General features: G+C 37.1%; 1 protein-coding gene and 2 non-coding genes across 4 annotated transcripts in view; all 3 read right to left on the reverse strand.

Moving 5' to 3' along the window:
• Nucleotides 1–478: 478 nt before the first annotated feature.
• LOC113502182 overlaps nucleotides 479–19,332 on the reverse strand; it is a 52,920-nt gene continuing 34,066 nt past the window's right edge. The window contains exons 3-13 of one of the 2 annotated variants that reach the window (XM_026883608.1): nucleotides 8,310–8,490; nucleotides 7,284–7,518; nucleotides 4,492–7,205; nucleotides 4,188–4,394; nucleotides 3,886–4,053; nucleotides 3,602–3,737; nucleotides 2,860–3,066; nucleotides 2,401–2,535; nucleotides 1,868–2,151; nucleotides 1,432–1,601; nucleotides 479–1,238 (exon numbers count right to left, since the gene is read on the reverse strand). In XM_026883608.1, coding sequence (XP_026739409.1) covers nucleotides 864–1,238; nucleotides 1,432–1,601; nucleotides 1,868–2,151; nucleotides 2,401–2,535; nucleotides 2,860–3,066; nucleotides 3,602–3,737; nucleotides 3,886–4,053; nucleotides 4,188–4,394; nucleotides 4,492–7,205; nucleotides 7,284–7,518; nucleotides 8,310–8,490 — 4,812 coding nt within the window. In that variant the 3' untranslated portion in view covers nucleotides 479–863. Of the gene's footprint in view, nucleotides 1,239–1,431; nucleotides 1,602–1,867; nucleotides 2,152–2,400; nucleotides 2,569–2,859; nucleotides 3,067–3,601; nucleotides 3,738–3,885; nucleotides 4,054–4,187; nucleotides 4,395–4,491; nucleotides 7,206–7,283; nucleotides 7,519–8,309; nucleotides 8,491–19,332 lie in introns of both variants that reach the window. The other variant, XM_026883607.1, reaches the window with a different exon arrangement.
• Nucleotides 10,204–10,275, reverse strand: Trnaq-uug. The gene has a single exon. It is a non-coding gene; the product is annotated as a tRNA-Gln (tRNA).
• On the reverse strand, nucleotides 11,279–11,350 carry Trnaq-cug. Its single transcript has one exon. It is a non-coding gene; the product is annotated as a tRNA-Gln (tRNA).

Below are 19,332 nucleotides of genomic sequence, written 5' to 3' on the forward strand. Positions count from 1 at the left end.
CTGTATTAATATTGTGCGATGATAAAACCCCGAAGCTAGACATGGATGAGGTCTAATTTTCTTACTCGTATTGTTTCTATGTGATCATTGTATTATTTTATTTGAATTATCATATGGGAAAGCTTACCCAAGGTTTTAACTTCGGACATGCTATTTTATTTTGTGATTGTAATAGTTATTTTTTTAATTGAAATGTAAATCAGTGTAATTTGTATTCAAATAATGAATAATTTGTCGACATTGTGAATAAGAAATAATTGCTATTATTTATTATATCATCCTTATTTTAAAGATAATACTGTATTGAAAGTTTGCATTTTGTTAATTTATTTGTCGAGAGATTAAATTTATTTTAAGATTACATATTTTTTTATTGTAGCTTGACTTTTGATATTGAGTTATTTATACATTAACATAGCTTCTAATTAAGATTTAGCTCTCAATGAGGAATATTATATTATGAAAATAAAACAAGAGAAAAGTTGTTACATTTTTATTTTGCTTGTACCATGGTTCACATCGTCCATTTGAAATTACACTTTCAGACGGAAAAGGCGATCCATGTGATTCAATAAATAAATTCAATTTAGCAGTTATCGTGCAGTGGTAAACATAACAATTTGGGCACATACAATACTCCTATATATACAGACAGTCCCAAATAACATTACATAATAATTATGGCGTAGCAATCGTCTAGCGTTATGTGAAATTTAATATTATAGCAATCGGAATACTTCGTCTCATTTTAGAGAGATATTACGTAACTTACAGATATCTTATAAAATATCAGTCGAATTTAGAAAATTTACCCTACTGTCTAAGTACTGGCTTACGAGTAATTAAACCTGTTTAAATGCTGTTTAATCGGGGTCTATACTGGAGTTATTTGGTGATAGTTTGTTGCACTGCCACTCGTCGCTGCCGTCGGAGCACTCGAGGAACCCGTTGCAGACGCTGGTGGCGGGCAGGCACTCGCCGAGGGGACATCTGAACCCTTTACAGGTGTCTGTTCGACTGGCTCTCCTGTTCTCCGCGGCCTCTAAGTCCGCGTAGAACTCGTCGTTAGCGTCGTATTCGCCCGAGCCGGTGTCGTTTAACGTTGGCGTGTAAGTGTTCAGCACTCCATCGATCCACTCTATATAGTTTGACACCTTCGTGTAGACACCGGGCCGGTTTGCTCGCGCGCATCCGTAACCGTTGCTGGTTACACCGTAAACGTACCATTTATCCGATTCCTGGAAAGTATCGTTAAATTTCTAATTAGGAATTTGTCTATAACGCCGTAATACTCTTCGAGTTCAAATTAGACAAAATATTTAAAGAAAAGTGATTTATGAAGGGAGTGTTTTATAATCGAAATCACTTAGTAAGTTATACTTTTCCAATATTATACAAAAACTCAAGCAGATATCGCTTGTTTCTATTTACCTGACACATAAGAGGCCCTCCCGAGTCCCCGAGGCAGGCGTCTCGTCCGCCGCGCTCGTAGCCGGCGCAGAACATGTCGTCCGTGACGCGGTACAGCGGCAGCAGGCGCGTGCGGCGCCGGCACTCCGACGTCGATATCACCGGCAACTCTACCTCTTGTAGCGTGTCAGCTGGAATACCGAGAGTAGAGATTGTTATTAGTGATTGTGGCAGATATTTTAATAACAGTAATTGCCTAAAGCCACATTAGCGTATGGACTGTTCATTCAATTGTAAAAGATCCATTGATAAACTTTGGAGGATTGAGAGATTTGCTCATAGTTTAAATGTAAGAAATCTTGTAATTCAGAGCTGCTTGAAGGACTAGCTGATTGTAAAAGGAAGTCACATCATCTAAGAAAATTGTTTTTATCCAGTTGGAAGGAATGAAACTCACGGAACACTCGCTCATGCTCATATAGCTGTCCCCATCCGACGACAGTGCAATGATGGCCAGCGGGCGGTTGTGCCCTTGCCGGGGGCAGGCAAGCTGGGCGAAGTCTTGCGTGTAGTGGTACAGGGTCCACACGTAGTAAGGCGATATCATTGCGGAACCCGCGCGGCGCGTACTTCGGGTGCAGCACTACTTGACGCACGCGCGAGACTCGCTCCCACGGTCCACGAGGCCATGCTCCTCTTCGCAGTGCGCCAAGTCTTGCTACCCAGTGAGCTTCCGTTGCCCTGAAGTGCCCCACAAATACATTTAATACAAAATACTAACACTTTATACATCACTTAAAAATAGAGATAGATAACTTTGCCCGTTAGCAAGTCACCTCTCTCAGTTTTGTTACACTGTTGCAAGGTTTATTCTCTTCCTTTTCTTCACAGCATTTATAAAATAAGAGGTACATTTGAGATGATTGTATAAAATAACACGTACTTACATATATACATATATAAGAAAATATAATTAAAGTTGATACTAACTGGTAGAAACAATGGCTGGCGGAGAGCAGCCACTGCCCGTGGATGAGCGTGGCGCCGCACTGGAAGTCGCCGTCCCGGTAGAGCGCCGCCTGCCACGGCCACGCGCCCGCCGCCGCGCCGTCGCCACCCACAACCCTGCCCCGACGCACGTGCCAGTCAGTTACCTCCCTAGCCATAGCCACATAGCCTCACTACTACTACTATTTCTTATGTACTCTATTAATATCTGGTCTGCAGATTACAGATAATTTCAAAGCATTGGTAATAAAATGTGAACTGCAATAGCCTCTTTTCTTGAATGAGTAGTAACGACGCAATCTTATCACGTTTCAGTAGATAATGAACCTTGTGTTATTAGCACTCTCCCTTTGCACAGGGTTTTCTGCCTAGCTAAAACATTGTTCTATCCATATTGTAAATTTGGCATAATTAAATATCAAATTTTGATTTTCTATTTACCTTGGTTGTTGAACATCGGCGTGTGGTCGTATACCGCAGTCCAGTCCAGTACACCTCACGCGGAGGGCGCGCTTCTTAGCGCAGGAAGAGCGTCGGAATGAGAGGCGGGTATCATGCGCGCGCGCAGCGGCGTTGTGCCACACCTCCCAGTAGCCCGCCGAGCTTGTTTTGCGGCCCTCACGGGCTTCACGAGCCCAGCCTGCGTCACTATAAATAAACAATAGAAGAAAATGATGTAGAATGTGTTATGGTTGCATAATATAGGTGAAACCATTTCCTTGATATCTTTAAGGTACTTAAAAAAGACGAACTTTAAAGCAAAAAACTATCAAAATTTAAAGTCACTTACAACACTGACACACATGATACATTAAAATTTAGATAAACACGACCTTAAAACATTTGCTCGTTTACATTTTACAAACCTAGATCAGTAACTATTTTAGATTAGCTAAGATTGAGACACAACTAGGATTTCCATAACAACTATGTTTCCGGCTGATAGTAGTCTTTCCGGTGGGAAGGCGCCGGTCGCAGAAATAGCGGAAAACTGAGCATTTCTCTGGCAAGGTTCCAAGCATGTTCTAATTATTCAACCCGAAAGGGTTTACGAGATATACTACAGCGGGTAGAAATTAATTACCTATCCCACAACAGTTTCGCAACTTGATAGAATTGAAAGTTAACATTGTCTTCAATTAAGTACGAGTAGACAAAATGTAGCTCGTAAAGTGCTCCTTACTCAAAAGTCATGGCTCTGCATACAGCTCTGCCCAGGTCCGGTAGTTTTAGAGAACTATGCGCCTGCTTCACCACGTCTGTAAAGCTTTCGACACAAAGACGGCCCCAGACACCACGCTTGCGTACCATCACGTAACCTGAACAAATAAAAGAAAAGTAAAACATTACTGTATTTTTCAATTTAAAAGAGAACCTTCTATTTTTGGTAGAGCTATGTTCAGTAGAATGAACAGAACTCTACTCTTCTGTTTAAGAAAAAAATGAATTAGTGGAAAAAGTAAGTACCTTCTTCATTATAGGGGACGATTTCATTATCCTCAAGTTGTTCTGCGAGTGCTACACAACTTTTTTCGTCATCACCGAGGGGACAGTCTGGCGTACCGTCGCATACTCGAGCCATGTCGAGGCATTGGCGAGCATTAGCGCACACATACTGCCCTTCTTTGCACCACTCTGAAATATATTTAATAAGATGTTAAAATGCCAAGCAACATAAAATGGGACTGTGAAAGATCTGCTAGTTTTCCTCTTCACATGTTTGAATTTATTTAGTTTCGTGCACATCTGATTTCCAAATGAATACCAACCACACTTATTCTCATCAGAGTAATCCCAGCAATCGACAACGCCGTCACATATTTTTGATTGCGAGAAGTCTGCTCGCAGGTAGTCGGCACAAGAGCAGGCTCGCTCGTCTTCACCTCCGGGACAGTCGAGCAAGCGATTACAGCGAGATGTCAGGGGGAGACACAAACCACTCAAACATCGAAACGATGTTGCATTGTTACATGATTCTGAAATAGATAAAATAACAATTTATTGTACACTGTAGCTTAACTTTTAGCAAATAATGTATCATAATCAGAATGATAATTGGTTAAAACCGCTTACCTTCCTTAGGGATATCCTGATTGATATTAAAGTTTTCTTTTTCCTTTTGAGGTTTGGTAACATGGGGCTTGCTGTAAGTTTTCTCTGGCTTATCAAAACTATTTTCTTCCTGTTTACCCGGAGTTTTGTTATACGTCTTGGTCAAGATTTTAAATCCGGCCTGATTGAGTGTGTAGCTAGAGGGAATTGCTTTTGTTGATATTACGCCTCCCGGTGATCGAAATAACGTGTTATTATTAGAGTCGGATATTGTAGCCAGACTTGCGAGTTGTTTTAGCTTGTCAATTGTCAGTGCATTCGTTTGATTGACTGGTATTTCTAAAACCACATCTGGTTCTAAAGCTAGCTCATAGGCAGGTAGAGTCTCAGTCTTGTTTGCACGTTTACTGCTCACACTCCCAGTGACGTGGTAAGATACTCTGTAGGTACCTTCAGGAACGTTAGTAGTATTAGTACTGTCTACATTCCCTAGTGGATCATTATTCTCGTTGGAAAAATTTAGATCATCGCTTGATTTTGGGAACCTTGTATTAGTTGGTGCATTTTCTGAGGAAATAACTTTTTGGCTCTCAGCCGCTGTTGTAAACTTTTGCAATACTTGTTGCTCGGCTTCTGTTAATGTATCAGAATTTTCTGTTGAACTCTGAATTGGGTAGTAATTTTCAGTGCTGAGGTTATCAATTATTTTTTGTGTTTCGGGGTCGTTGCGAAAAAAACTACGTATATTTTCTTTCACTGTCTGAGAGTCAGTTTTAATTTGAGGTCTTGGTCGAAGCGGACGGTTAACGCCCAAATTAGATTTTGCAGGTAGCAATGTAATTACTCCAGCAGTAGTTACTTCCAATTCATCATCAGGTACTACTTCAACAGACCCAGTCATCTTGTTATGGTTGTGCCGCTCTTCAACTTCCATATCCACTATCTGTTGCGGCTTTGGTGATGTTTGAATTTGTGAATATTTCTTGATTATCTCAGTCAAATTCCTGAGCATTGATACTTTTCCAGAGAATTTCGGAGTAGTATTTGGAAACACATCGTCATTTTTTGTTATAATCGCTTGCAAGGTGTCGTTGTAATATTTTTCTGGAGAATTTTTGCTAAATGTCTCGTTATCATTTGTTGAAGTATTAACTAATTCCCAAGTAAGATGTGGTGCACCAGTACTAGGGATAATTGAGACTTTATTGTTCGGTCGTCTCGTTGAATTTTCTTTTGATGTGTCATTGTTATTTTCTTTTTCTGATTCTGTATGGTATGTCGTATTTACTACTTCTAAAATGGGGGCTGCAGTGACAGTACTGCTTGCTATCGTCGTTGTTGAGCTTGCCTGTGTTGTCGTTGATGTGGTGCTAGTAGTAGTAGTGGTGGTGGTGCTCGTGCTTGTAGTGGTATTATGTTTCTTAATTATTGATGCACCATCGATAGATACTTTCTCAGTGTCATCGTACGTGCTATCAGCATGCATGACATTTATAGCAACACTGGTCAGTTTGTCTTTCGGAGGCCTTTCAACTGGTTTTCCATCATCGTCGTCTACAAAGTCCATTTCATCTACTACTTCTACAACTCCGCTTATTTTGTCAACTGGAATGGGATGTGGCTTAACATAGTTTGAACCCAAAGTTTCCATATTTTTCAGGGGAGGTGCGTAAGTTGGTAATGTGAAACTTGTGTAAACTGGTCCTGGAACGTAAATTTCAGCTCCTAAATGAGGATCAACATTGTGTATACTGATAGGTCTGGGTGTTGTTCTGTCTCTTTGTTTCACGGGTGGTACGGGGCTTAGGATACTTTCCAGTATTGATACGTCATCAACCACTTCAGCCACTCCCATTCTGTCTTCAGCGTTTATATCGCTACTGGTTTCTAAAGGCATATCGACAGGTTTGCTCGTCTGTTCATAGTACGGTTGAGTTATTGGTTGCCAGGGTTCATTGTCAATAACATGTGGTACGGTGAACAATGTATCGATTTTAGGTAAATCCTTGTAGTGGTTTTCGTTTGTTAGCAGATCAAGTAGTATTTGTGAAACATTACTAGTCGTAGTAACGGTTGGCGCTGTGGTTGATGGTATCGTTGGTGGCGCCGTTGTGGTGGAACTTGTAGAAGTGGTAATTTTAACTGGAGGCCGAGTGCTAGTTTCTTTTTTTGGCGTCGGTTCAGTTCTGGTCTTGACGTTCAGCGTAGATGTTATAGTGAACGGCCGAGGCTTTGGTGTGCTCGTGGGAACTCTCTTAGTCGTTGTAGTTCTTACAGTTGTTCTAGTAACTGGTGCTTTAGTAGTAGTAGATGTTTTAGCAACTGTTGGTTTGTGTGGACTAGAACTGAGCTTCTTATTTTCAGTGATGTCCGCTTCCGTTTTCGTTATTTGGAACGAACCCTGAACTACTGGGATGTTTTCTGTGTCAATGTCTGGTTCATCTGGATCTCGCTTTTGATTTGGTTTGACAGTAGTCTTGCGTACCACACCAACTCTAGTTTGAAGAGTTTTGTCAATCCCTGCAGGTGGAGGGGAACCTTTTGGACTGCTTATTGCCATGCTTTCATTGAGAGCTTCCTTTACGTAAGATTCTGAGTGATAAGTGTGTTCTAGATCTCTTTTTATGACTATGCTCGACGTGTCGACTTTTATACTTTGACCGATAGCTGGGTGTTTAGAATTAAGGTCTTGAATTAAAATATTCTTAAGCGTTTCTTCTATATTAGATACGGTACTGAAACAAAAACGCAATGCAATGTAGTTATTATTTCAGAAAATCAACAAAAATCACAAACATGAATATTATAAATACCTTGGTATTTTTCTTCTATCTAAATAAAGTCTAAAATGTACGTCTAATCTTCTATCCCCAAAGCCTGTGACGATAGCGCCGGTGAAGGCTTGCCGCAGGGCAGACGGCGCGGCGTACACTTGGCGCAGCGCCACGCTGTACCGCCGCGCGCGCTCCCGGTAGGACGGGCTGCCCGGCACGCCGCCGTATACGTCACCTCGGGTCACACGGAACGTGCCCTCGAACGACATAATTGCTGGAACACAGAAAGTAACTCAGTACCTGGCTGAACCTAAACAATGGATATGTAAGTATGCATAGTTTAACTCATCTTTGCACTAGGCCTTATGTGTGCTTGCATTAGTTTTTTTGTGTAACAGTGCAACACAAGCTACCTACACAAGCGCCTGTGTGCATAGACAACTTAAATTGTACAATACACCTCATATTAAACCAGAATGTAAATCTAAATGTGATCTTAGTTCTAAGGGCGATTGTCCACCAAGTAAGTACGTAAAACGTCGTAATATAGGCAGATACTTCTACAAAAAAATACCACGGAATTTACAAAATTGAGTTGGCCTTTGATATCGGCAACTCAAAGAGTACATAAATCTTATTGTCCAATGCATGATGGATGAGTCCCCCCAAATCAATGTGTTAAACCAAATTTTGAAGTGATTTATACCTGACACATTTGTTATTTTTCGTACATCTGAATTTTAATGTGCATTGGATATTGGCCGTCAATAACGAAATTACTGCAGGGCATACCTTATGCAATAATTGCGTATCACGGTTTCATTAGTCATGTTGTGTTTACATCAGTATATAACTATATTGATGTGTGACATAACCACTCTACCACGGCAGTCAAATGACTCCCACAAACAGGAATGTAAATCCTTGTGTCGCAGAAGCAAAAATGCACCCAGATTTGCGGATCACAAATAGTTGCTCTACGTGGGAATCGAATCCGTGAAGCGTCATCTACAGCCTCAACCAGTCACTATCGGTGCTATTTAAGTTCATAGTAGTTTTCCTTACGTTCTCCATTGTCTGGTCTGAGTGCGCCCATGTAGAATGCCAGTGCTGCCACTGCGAGTACTGCTACAGCAGCTAGCAGAGCCCCACCAACCAGCGCGGCCGAGCAGAGCCCGCCGCTGCGTCCACTGCCGCTGTGCACACCGGCGCGGGGGTACCCTCCGCCAGCGAAACGGTACTCGCTCTAAAACAAAAGAAAACAATCATTAATACTCATTTTTCGTATGGGTGTTTGTGTTTTTCGTTACTTTGAAGGGCTTAATGCCAGCCTGTATGGCTGGCATTCAAAATGTAGGGGACCTACCAACATCCCTGTTAAAACAGAAACGGTACTTTTGCATTTGTGAAAAAAGATGGTGATTTTTCAAGGGATGGTAGGGCAGGGCCTTTGGTCATGATTATTCGTTTATACAATTTCTTATAACGTAAAGAAGCTTTAGACTTATTTTTCCCTTTTTTTCCACCTTTCAGGACCAATAATTTAAATCACTTACGTATTAAACATAATAGATAAGGACAGGAAATATTACATCGTTTTCTAGTCAATAGCGTTCAGTAATAGACTGTGTTTAAAATTAATAGAGTATGTCCAAACGGTCATTGCTTAGACAGAAACACAATAGTGCAGAAACTTGGGTAACCATACCCTAATCGTTTTGATCTAATTGATAAGCAGTTTAAGTATTAGGTATTAGAAATGTCTGAAGAAGTCGTATAATAAAGTGACCTCTTACATTTATTATAACGATATTACATTTGATAAACTGCATAAAGGGACATGATTTACAATGCACAGAATTAAATGAAATAAGTTAATTTTAATTTCAAATTCAACTTTCATCACTTCAAATCAATCTGAAATGAAATATTTGATAATGCTGTGTTTAAAAAGTTTAGGATTCTGAAGATATTCGAGCTGATTTAAGTTACATTCTTTTAACTAACAGCAGCTATTGATAACTACACTTTTTAATTTGCAAACACCTAATTATTAATTTAATTATTGTAGCCAGCAATATTCCTCTCTCACCCATGCCAATTTGTATCTCCTAACACGCCCAGCTACTTATATAGAAAACATTCGGAGTACATTTTTTATTTACCTTGAAACGATTTACATAATACGACCACATCGAACATGTTATCATTTATGGTAATAGAGTGTTAAATAAGTATAGCTCTGGAACTACCCGAGCATTCAAACCAACCACTTATAAAACAGTCGCCTTCCTCTTATTTTGGTTGACAGCATTTACTTCTTGTCATTCCTCAAGGTTTACAGATTATTCTAGTTGACTCGAAAACTGATATCATCGTTTTGTGTCGTGTCTTTGTTATAAAATGAGGAAATCATATATTTAAGTTTCCAGTACTTAGTTGCGCAGAATAAATTAGCCAAGTAACATTGAGCGTATTCATATTATATTGTGTAGTGTAATAATATTTCTAAGTAGCTAGGTAATATTTGTATAGTTGACCACAAATCTGTCATAGCCCTGACATTGACAGCGTCTTAAATTCAATGGAGTAAAGTTGATTTCGATTTTGACTACTGAGATGCGAGTGTAGGTAAAAGGATTTGTCTGAGTACGATGTCCGATAAAATTGAGAGGGGATCATTTTGGATGTTGCGAATTTCGCGATCATTATAGGGCTGATGAACGATGGGAACGTGGGCAGTGCCTGGGAACCGCCTGCGGTGGGCCATCCATCTGCACCCCGCCTCTTACTTCACCTGTCACTTCGCGCCGTTAATCATCCATCTACAAAACCACGTCGAAACGCTTGAGAATGTTGTTTTGGGGGCACGAAGCTAATTTTGCTGGTTGGAGACACGAATTAACTTTTGTTTTGTAAAAAAAAGCGTGGCATCAAAAACAAGAATGTGTCCATGAAGAGGTCCCACCGAGATTTGAACTCGGATCGTTGGATTCAAAGTCCAAAGTGCTAACCATTACACCATGGGACCGATATCTCATAGTTTGAAATAGTCAGTTTATTTTTAATAGCTAGCTTTTTGGAACGTATAGTATGATGGCGATATAGCAGTTAAGAAAGTAGTATTTATATAAATGAAAGTTTATATCACTATTTGTTTTAACTTCCAGAATGACAATGAAGCAAAAATGTTGGCCGAGCTTTTTGTGCTGGATAATTATACGCTGGAAGCAACTGTGATTATAAAACGTTTGACGTAATTAAAAAAAAAACGATAAAAATTTACGTTCAAAAGGATTTTGCGGTAGACATTCAACAAATATTTCCTGGACTACAAAAAAGGAGAGATGCTTTCTTTCAAGTGGTTGTGTTGTGTTAAAATATCTTCGTCCTGTTAAATAACCGAAACAAGGTATTATAATGCAAATCTTATATTATGTATCTTATTGATAGCGATTGATTTATGCAAAATCCTTATTTATTCACCGAGATAACAGCGTTACAAAGTTAAATTAAGCTCTACAAAAAAACTTCGTTTAATTAATTACTACAACATCGCAAAAGTTTCGCTAAGTTAACTGACGAACAATAATTATACCTAAGATATTTAATTTAGCAGAGAGCCAACATCCGCCATCTTGAAAATTGAGGCTTGTCTTATACGCAAGAGGTAATGAGAGCTTTGAACCCTACCAAACAGCATTATTACGTCCCCCAGTAAACTACCAACTGGTAATTAAATATACTTTTTGGTACATTGATTAATTTACAGTTCAGCAATGTTAAATGGAAAACAACTTGGCTTGTCATTTTTTGCAGTATCGCTAAAGTGCGTTCTTTAAATAACATTATTTGCTTTTTTTTGTATGTATTTTAATCGATATCTTTAGCTATTTATCAGCATACATCTAAACTGTAGAAAACTGAAATAATTTATATAACAACTGTTTTTGAGATTATTGGTTAGAACCTTTTTAATTGTAACTTTTAATACATTTCATAATGAAGATTTAAAAAAGAAATTCCAAAAGCTTAGGTCCCACCGAGATTTGAACTCGGATCGCTGGATTCAGAGTCCAGAGTGCTAACCATTACACCATGGGACCTCTGATACACGAAATTGAAATGCTAGTTCACAATCGTGTTCATCTCGCTAAAATCAATACTTTCTCTCGTACTATAAGCTCCGCGCGTTATAGGCTACACGTACGTACTTATGTAGTATGTGTAGTGACTTGAATCGGTGCAGTCACACAACTTTAAAGCTTTACGTTTTATGATTCGATGTTTTGTTACGTCTGGCAGAATTGTGAAGACAAAAGTTGTGGTTAACAAATAAAAGATTTATTTCTTCTGATGGAAAACATAAATAATTTGGTTTTTTGTAGAGTCTGGTAGAGACTGATTTATGTTTCTTTCCATAATATAAGTAACATATCCGAATATTACATGTAACGTATTAAAACAGCTTTATTTGTTTGTTAATTGGACAAATATGCCTTTACATGACAACAAGTTTCTATGTAAATAAGTGCAGACTACTGTGTTCATATGACACGCTGACCGTGGTCTCAATAGGACGATGTCAATTGACGATGATTCTGTTCCCTCAGAACTTCAGTTTGGCTTTGAAGACTACTTCTGATTTTATTGACTTGGTACTGATTGCAATTAAGCCTTCTGACTTGATAAATGTTCTTTTTAGGTGTATTTTTGCTTCACCATTCGTTATTACGAGTAGAGTTGTTGTGAATATCAAGTAGATATTTAATGTATTATTAGTATTGGAGTAGATTTAGTTAATACTCCCGCTCTTTTTACAAACCATAGATTCTTGGATACTTAATATATGAAAGCTCAATAACCACGTTTTCTGTTGGAGTATTGGTGTATAAATATGTCAAACAAGTTTTAACCTAAATATCATTTTTTTTTCGTTCGATCATAAGCATGTAACTCAGTGAATACTTATTGTCAATGTGTAGGCTTTTTATACAACAGTTTTATTTTACAGAGTTCTGCTAAAACACTCAATATATTTTTTTGAAAAATTAATAGTTACCTACGCCAAAAACAAAAACGGTCAGAAGAAGACATAGACCGAACAGAGTGGAAATATTGACGAATCGCGGCCATTGCCCTGCAGAGGGATTGACCCAAAAAATAAGTTAAAACCTAATTTGGACCGCAAAAGACGAATTTTGGCTACAATAAAGTATCTGAATCTACAAAAAATATTGAAATAACTTTAATATTCTAACCATAATTTGAAAACCATTGAAAATTTTAAACAAAGACGTTTTAATTATTCTGACCAAAGTTATAATGAATATTAACCACGTCAATTAAAATTGATGAACTTCTAGTGACCCGTGAATCAGCCTGAACATTTGTTCGTGTAAAACCGTGATCACTTGTTATTACGTAACTAATATTTAATAACATTGTATTGACGTATTATAATATACTTTAATCATACTTGAAAATGCCTAATCAATCATTTTACTGTAAAGAACTTTAATTTCTGTGTGAATATAACTAATTATGATAACTTAATCTTGAATACAATTGTTATCTTGAATACTATTGTGAGTTTATATGCTTTTATGCGCAAACTTCCCCGTTTAAACAAGTGAAAACAAACATAGCTTTTTAATATGAAATATACCTAATTTGATTCGTTTCTTATTCTGATCATCGCTATCCTTGAATTCTCCAAACAAATTAATTGTTTTTAATAACGTTAAAGTATACTAGTATGTTTATAGACAGCGGAATGTTATTAAACAAGTCAAACGTTATTCTATTTCATGAAATATAAGCCATTTTGCTACACAATTAATTTAGTGGGTGAGAAGCTAAATCTAGTACATTTTTGCTAGTCATATAATTATGGCATCAAAATTATCCGTGAAGTATTATTAGTGTCACCTTATTACCAGTAATAAAACTGTTATAACAAAGATACCTGCAGTTAATAATTAGTGTGCATGAAGATGAGCATAACGCGTACCCTTGTAAACAGGTATCGGTAGTGGTCGGCCTTGTGTCGGCCTCATCCCAGATCTACAATAATCTACATAGTTGCTCCTGATCTCGGACTCTGTTTGTTCATTGACCACTAGCCCTTGGTTGCTAAGCAAACTTAAGCTCCACATAAGACGTAAAAACAAAAGGGGCTCTACGCGCTCAACACTCTCTAAGCCATGCTTTGGTATTCAAAGTGAATTAAATATTGAGAGTTGACTTATATTGTGAGTTGAATAATCTTCTATTATTCCGCAGGTATTTCTGAACGTTTATATAATGAGACTATTTTCATTCAGTCACAAGTTTTAAGAAATTTGGTTTTGCACCTTTGGAACGCCGTGACTCTGGCTGTGATACGCTAACCAACGATTTTTCGCGTATTAATCTAATAGGTATACAAGGCTCCCTTGCGCGCTGTAGGTCATGGGTGGGCAGTAATAACATAAACGCGGGAACAAATTGCCCGTCACGCTCACATTGTACAGTTTTCGTGTTCAGTCTCCGCAAGTACGCTACAATGACATAATCGGTGAATTATTATTAATTGCAACTCATCATTAACGACCAGTTAACGTAGAGACTTGTACTGAATGGGTTATGTAATGAGTAATTTGTTGAATATTGTAAAAGAACGAGGAAATACGTATTTATATTAAAACATAAAAGACTCATGCGCGAGATATTGATGGTTTACATGTTTTACATGTCTATAGCTTGATGCAAATTGTAAATGTGTTAATAAAACTGTGTTACACCGTAGCGAAGAGTTGGAAAAATGTGAGCGTGAAGAGGTGAAGTCACGCCACATTGTAAGTCGAAATAATAACTTTAATCGGTGTCGAGACTAGTCAGTTAGATTGTCCTACTTGATGTTTTTAATTTATCTAATTTACCATATTGTGATGTCTTCAAGCTTTGTTGCATGTTGTCCGCTGCTCCTGACACCGAGTTATTGTCAACCTTCCTCTACAGATTACACTTAATAACCCTTATTATTTATAACTACTTGAGATACAGGAAGATTTTTTGTTTGAAGAACCTTCGTGTTTTGCGAAATACAGCGTGATGTTTGATAGATACTGTGATAAAAACGTTGCGACTAATATTGTTTTAATTCAGTATAGGCGTAGCGTATGATTTGACTAAATAAAAATAATGATGTACAATTTCATAGCTCTGCAATTGTAAGTAAAAGATAATACAAATGTATCTTTCTCATATGTTTGCGACAAACAATAAATTTTGCTTGAGCATCAGGTAGTCAGGTAGATACTTATCAATAGAATAGACGACATGTAATACATATTTCTAGTACGTAAACAGAAACAAGTCACGATCGCCAACGTGTCTATGGGAAAATGGTCACGGTCTGTTTGTCTCAACCGCTTCGTAAGCTGGCAATTAACAGCCTCTCAACGTGGCCACCCGAACACTGATATGACTGACAAAAAACCTTGACATGAACACATAACTGCTACTAATAACTCACTAAAAAATCTTGAGTATTACTGACGGAGTTTTTGAACTGTATCAAGGTTGTGTGCCGTGATAACTTGCGTGAATATTTGCTCGTAATATTCAAATCGTTTTCTTAGTTAGTGCTTCACGCTTTAATTCAATTTGCGTTGTCTAAGTTCACATATTTCACGAGTATCGAAATTTAAATAATCGCGAGACGGGGAGACGAGCTTGCTCATAAATAAAAAAAAGTTGAATTTGGGTGATAATTTTTCCTCAGCTGAAGTATTTATTTCAAGACGGTAATTATTATTACAATTTATGCCACATTACTTTTTTACAAGTAAAAGTAAACTTCGTTTTTAATTTTTATGTTGTCCTTATTTGTGCGTTTGAAAGCTGCTCTCATTAAAAGCGCTTCAGAGCGGCCTTATAATGATTAACTTCTTAGAAACTTCGAGACCGACAAGTGATTATTTAAATGAAAGTGTCATTAGTAATTGTTGTAAAGGCCAATTTCACTCTGCGCACATGCAAAAAGCCTGTATTGAGATTCCTCTCTTACAACCTACATTTAAAATGATTTTCTCTTAATTTTCTTTGCATTTAAATTTTCTTTAATGCCTCGTAGCTAATATGGGACTGCAGATATTGCCTGTTGGACCACCCGTCAAGCTTTTATGGAAATCTAACATCGCATCGTAGAGACAGCGACCTCTCATACATACAGATAGAGATTACATAGTGATATAAAATACAAATGACAGAGATAAATAAGATTACGAACCTACTTTATCACCAGTCTAACTTAACCTAAAACTTTTATATGTTAATCGATCGCAATAATTATGTGGCCAAGAAAGTAGGCAATGTGCCAGTATGGTAATCATGACCAACCGCTGATTTATTGTAAACTCTTTAGTCGAGCCTACTTATTTCTCGACGAAGTAACACTTATCAAAATCTGGAATTGAACTTCGAAGGTGTCCAACAAATTCTGAGTTGGTGTATTAAAATCGCGATGTTATAAGTTTTGCGTCATGTGAGTTATTTTACGACATGAAATATTATATTATAGGATTATATGTAATGTCGCAGGAACGTAGCCATAAAGTGTGGAATGCAGAGCGAACGCCCGTCTCCGATCGAGGCTTCTGCTCGATATCACTCGGATTGGCGTAATGACGAGTCGATGCCAGATTACTCGCGGCATTCCACCGCCCGCCGACATCATATCATTCCACTTTTATGGACATCAAGACCTAACTATATAAATAAGTTTGTCATCATCTTGATCGATTTTGTACCATTCGACTTAGTAATCTCGAGAAAGAATGTAGCGGTCATCATTTATTGCCCTGATACTAGTCAGCATTTTACGATTGGACTTGATCTTCGAAAAGAAGTGGTTCAAACCTAATCTCGGGCTTAAAATGGTCACATTGTATGTAACAATATTTAATACAGTAAAAGTACAGCTGTAAATTTACTTCAAGGGACGAACAATATTAAATTTAAGAGGTCTTCAAGCGCCAAAGTGTAACTTAATATAACAACTTTCAGGCAAGACGCTCACTTGTATAACGTGTATTACATATAACATGTTTAAAGTCCTGAATATATTCAGGCTAAGGAAGCTAAATGTTTGCTATCGCCTGTAAACAGCTCCTGAACTAATGTTTACAAGAACGAAGGTCAAGTTTAAACTTGATCAATATTCTACGACGCTTCATAAAGAGTCGCAAATTCCATACTCCAATGTATACTGTGACCTATGTTTCAGACCTAACTTAGAGTTTGGTTTTGGATGTAATAAGAATTGGAAGACAAATATGAACGTTATATGTAAGTCAGTATTGATCAAAGTCGTGTAAACTGCGACTCTACCTGCTGCTATTGCTCTCATATTCACATAGTATTTAGTAAAGACATACTACTTATTATTGTCTGGTAGTATGCTACAAAAATAACACTTTTATATATGTATATGTATTTACGAAATGTTTTTCCCACATATGTATGGTAGAGAATAATTTATACCTATTAGTTTAATTGTACTTGTTTGCAAGTTGTTTGTTGTCCAAGCTCTTTAAGTTTGGAAGGAAAATCAATAGCGGTGAATTTGTTTGGACCGACCGGGACCGGCGTAGCTGAAATAACTCGGTTTGAATAAGAACCATGTCTTCTCTGAAATATACGAGACATATTTTCCAACGATTGTAGAGTAGATTTGCAGCCTTTGTTCTGAAGTAGTGCATCTACAATCTACGTGCAGACACTATACAGTACAATGTTAGGACTTACTTTCTAGTTCTACTTTGTAATACATTTAAGAAGTATGTTTTGTAAATTTTGAATTGTGAACCGTTATAATTACACGATGTAAATTTCGTTCATCACTTAAAATTTTTAAATTTGTAAAATTTAAGTTCAAAAATTATTAATATTTTTTAAAGAAAACAATAAACATTATTTTTTAAACGTTATTAAAACTACTTGTATATCCACCTAATATTTCTTAAAAACTCCTCAAAATACCGTTGTTCATACCAAGCGACGTGTCTCTAACGAGCATGTTAATATAAAACAACAAGTTAATCACGATAGCAAGGATTTAAAATAGAAAGCAGGATAGGAACGCAGCGCGTTGTGTGTCGGGTAACGGGACTGCCTGCGTCACGGCAGCGCGCGGCGACGCACGCAAGCACACACACACAAACACCTGATGAGACGAAATAAGTTATCTCATTGACTTAAAATTTTTAACCTATAGTAACGCAAAAAGAAAAACTATAAGTATTTCCGATAGGTCGTTTAAAAGGTACTTTAAAAAGGATTTTCAATTTGATCCTTTTTTATTGTTGTGATTGCTTTAACGAATATTTTGATAGAAGTGTTGGAAGTAACAAAATCTTACTATGCCGTTCTTTTAACACGATTACAGTTCTTTCGCAATTTAAATCATATAAATGTGTTAGTTTTTGTTTTATTTAAGTTACATCATCACTTGTAACTTATAAGTAGGTCCAGATGAAATCATATAGCATTACAAAGCGTAATATCGGAATAGCGTCTACATTATTTAATTATTTTAGTAGCTACAAGTATAAAGCTTTGGAAAATATACGAGTCACAAGTTTTTATTGGCTTGAGAGCCAGTATTACGGCCTGTGCTACAATGTAATGATCGTTCTCTACTTAACCGTTTTTATGTTGGATATTTAAATGAAGACTATTAATATGTTGGAGAAAGCACAAATTACTCTAGGCCCCATCATGCTTCTAGGCCCGGCCAATGAATAAACAACTTCATTCATCATTGTGATCCTAGCCACACCCCGTCCTTATAGCATTCTAGATTCAAACGCAAATTGCTTTGACATATTTAAGGAGAGACAAAACTTTTTTTCCTTTACTTTTTTTATGTGTGTTTTGATAATCTTGACTTAAAAAAGTATAATTGAATGCCACTGCTTTTAAGCTGACAATAAGTTCTATATTAACAAGTAAAACAGTCTTAGAGGATTATTGTTTACATCTTAGCGTAGTCTTAGGTCAGTCGAGACAAAAATTGCTGTACCCACGAATATGAAAAACAATCGTAGTTTTCTGTAATTATGCGTAGGTATCGTGTCAAGTAATGGGGCCTTTATGAATTCAAATGATATTCAAATATACATGCGGGTATTTCTTATAGCCAATACGTACCTTTTTTATGTCATTTTTATACTTATGGGTTCACAATGTTTTTTTTTTAATATGTGTAGCTCGATATGACTGTTTTGCATAGGTATCCTTGAGTTTAACTTGTCTTTGAATTTCACGAGAAGTTGAAGAGGTTTTTGCTGTTCACCGCACGATCGGACATTGTATGTTAATCACAGGTAAAACAAGACTTTAGTGAGACATTAAAATAACTTGCATACCTAAAGTTCCAAAGCTTTTAAAATTGTTTTACCCAAATTGGTTAATTAATTAATTTATGGAAATTGGTAAATGGAATAAGACAATATTTGTATAATTTACTCGCACGTATTTATTAAATCGAAATGAATAATCTGTGCTAACAATTTTAGACCAGATTAATAATTAACTGAAAAAAATATGACCGGAAATTCCTTCACTTTCTTTGTAGACTTTTTTTGCAATTAGAAAGTAACCTAAAATATCTGACAATACACACAAGAGTAAAGTTCCGAGAAGTGTATTACTCACTAATGGTTTTATTTTTACTTTCTGGGGTCGACATTTCAAGCGACCGAAATCTTTGTTTCTTTCGAGATGACGGAAACACTCTCCTATTCCAATCATAAAAGTTTGCAGATTATTTAAATCCAAAATTCTGTAATAAAAATACCGCAATGACCCACATAAATAAGTTTCTTAACAGTTTAATCGTTTCATCTAAACAAAACAGCTCTTAAAATACTTTACCGTTTCTGAGTGAATCAGAACAAGTGCGGAACTAATAGGTGAGCAGAAGTGATTGGTAATTACGTGTAGTAACATTGTATCGCCAAGTAAGTCTCGCACGTGTTTACAAAAACTCTTTGTATTGAGGTACGCACTTCTGTAATTATCTCATAACTTTGTGAAGATG

This window comes from Trichoplusia ni, chromosome 16 (genome assembly GCF_003590095.1).
Source record: "Trichoplusia ni isolate ovarian cell line Hi5 chromosome 16, tn1, whole genome shotgun sequence".
NCBI lineage: Eukaryota > Metazoa > Arthropoda > Insecta > Lepidoptera > Noctuidae > Trichoplusia > Trichoplusia ni.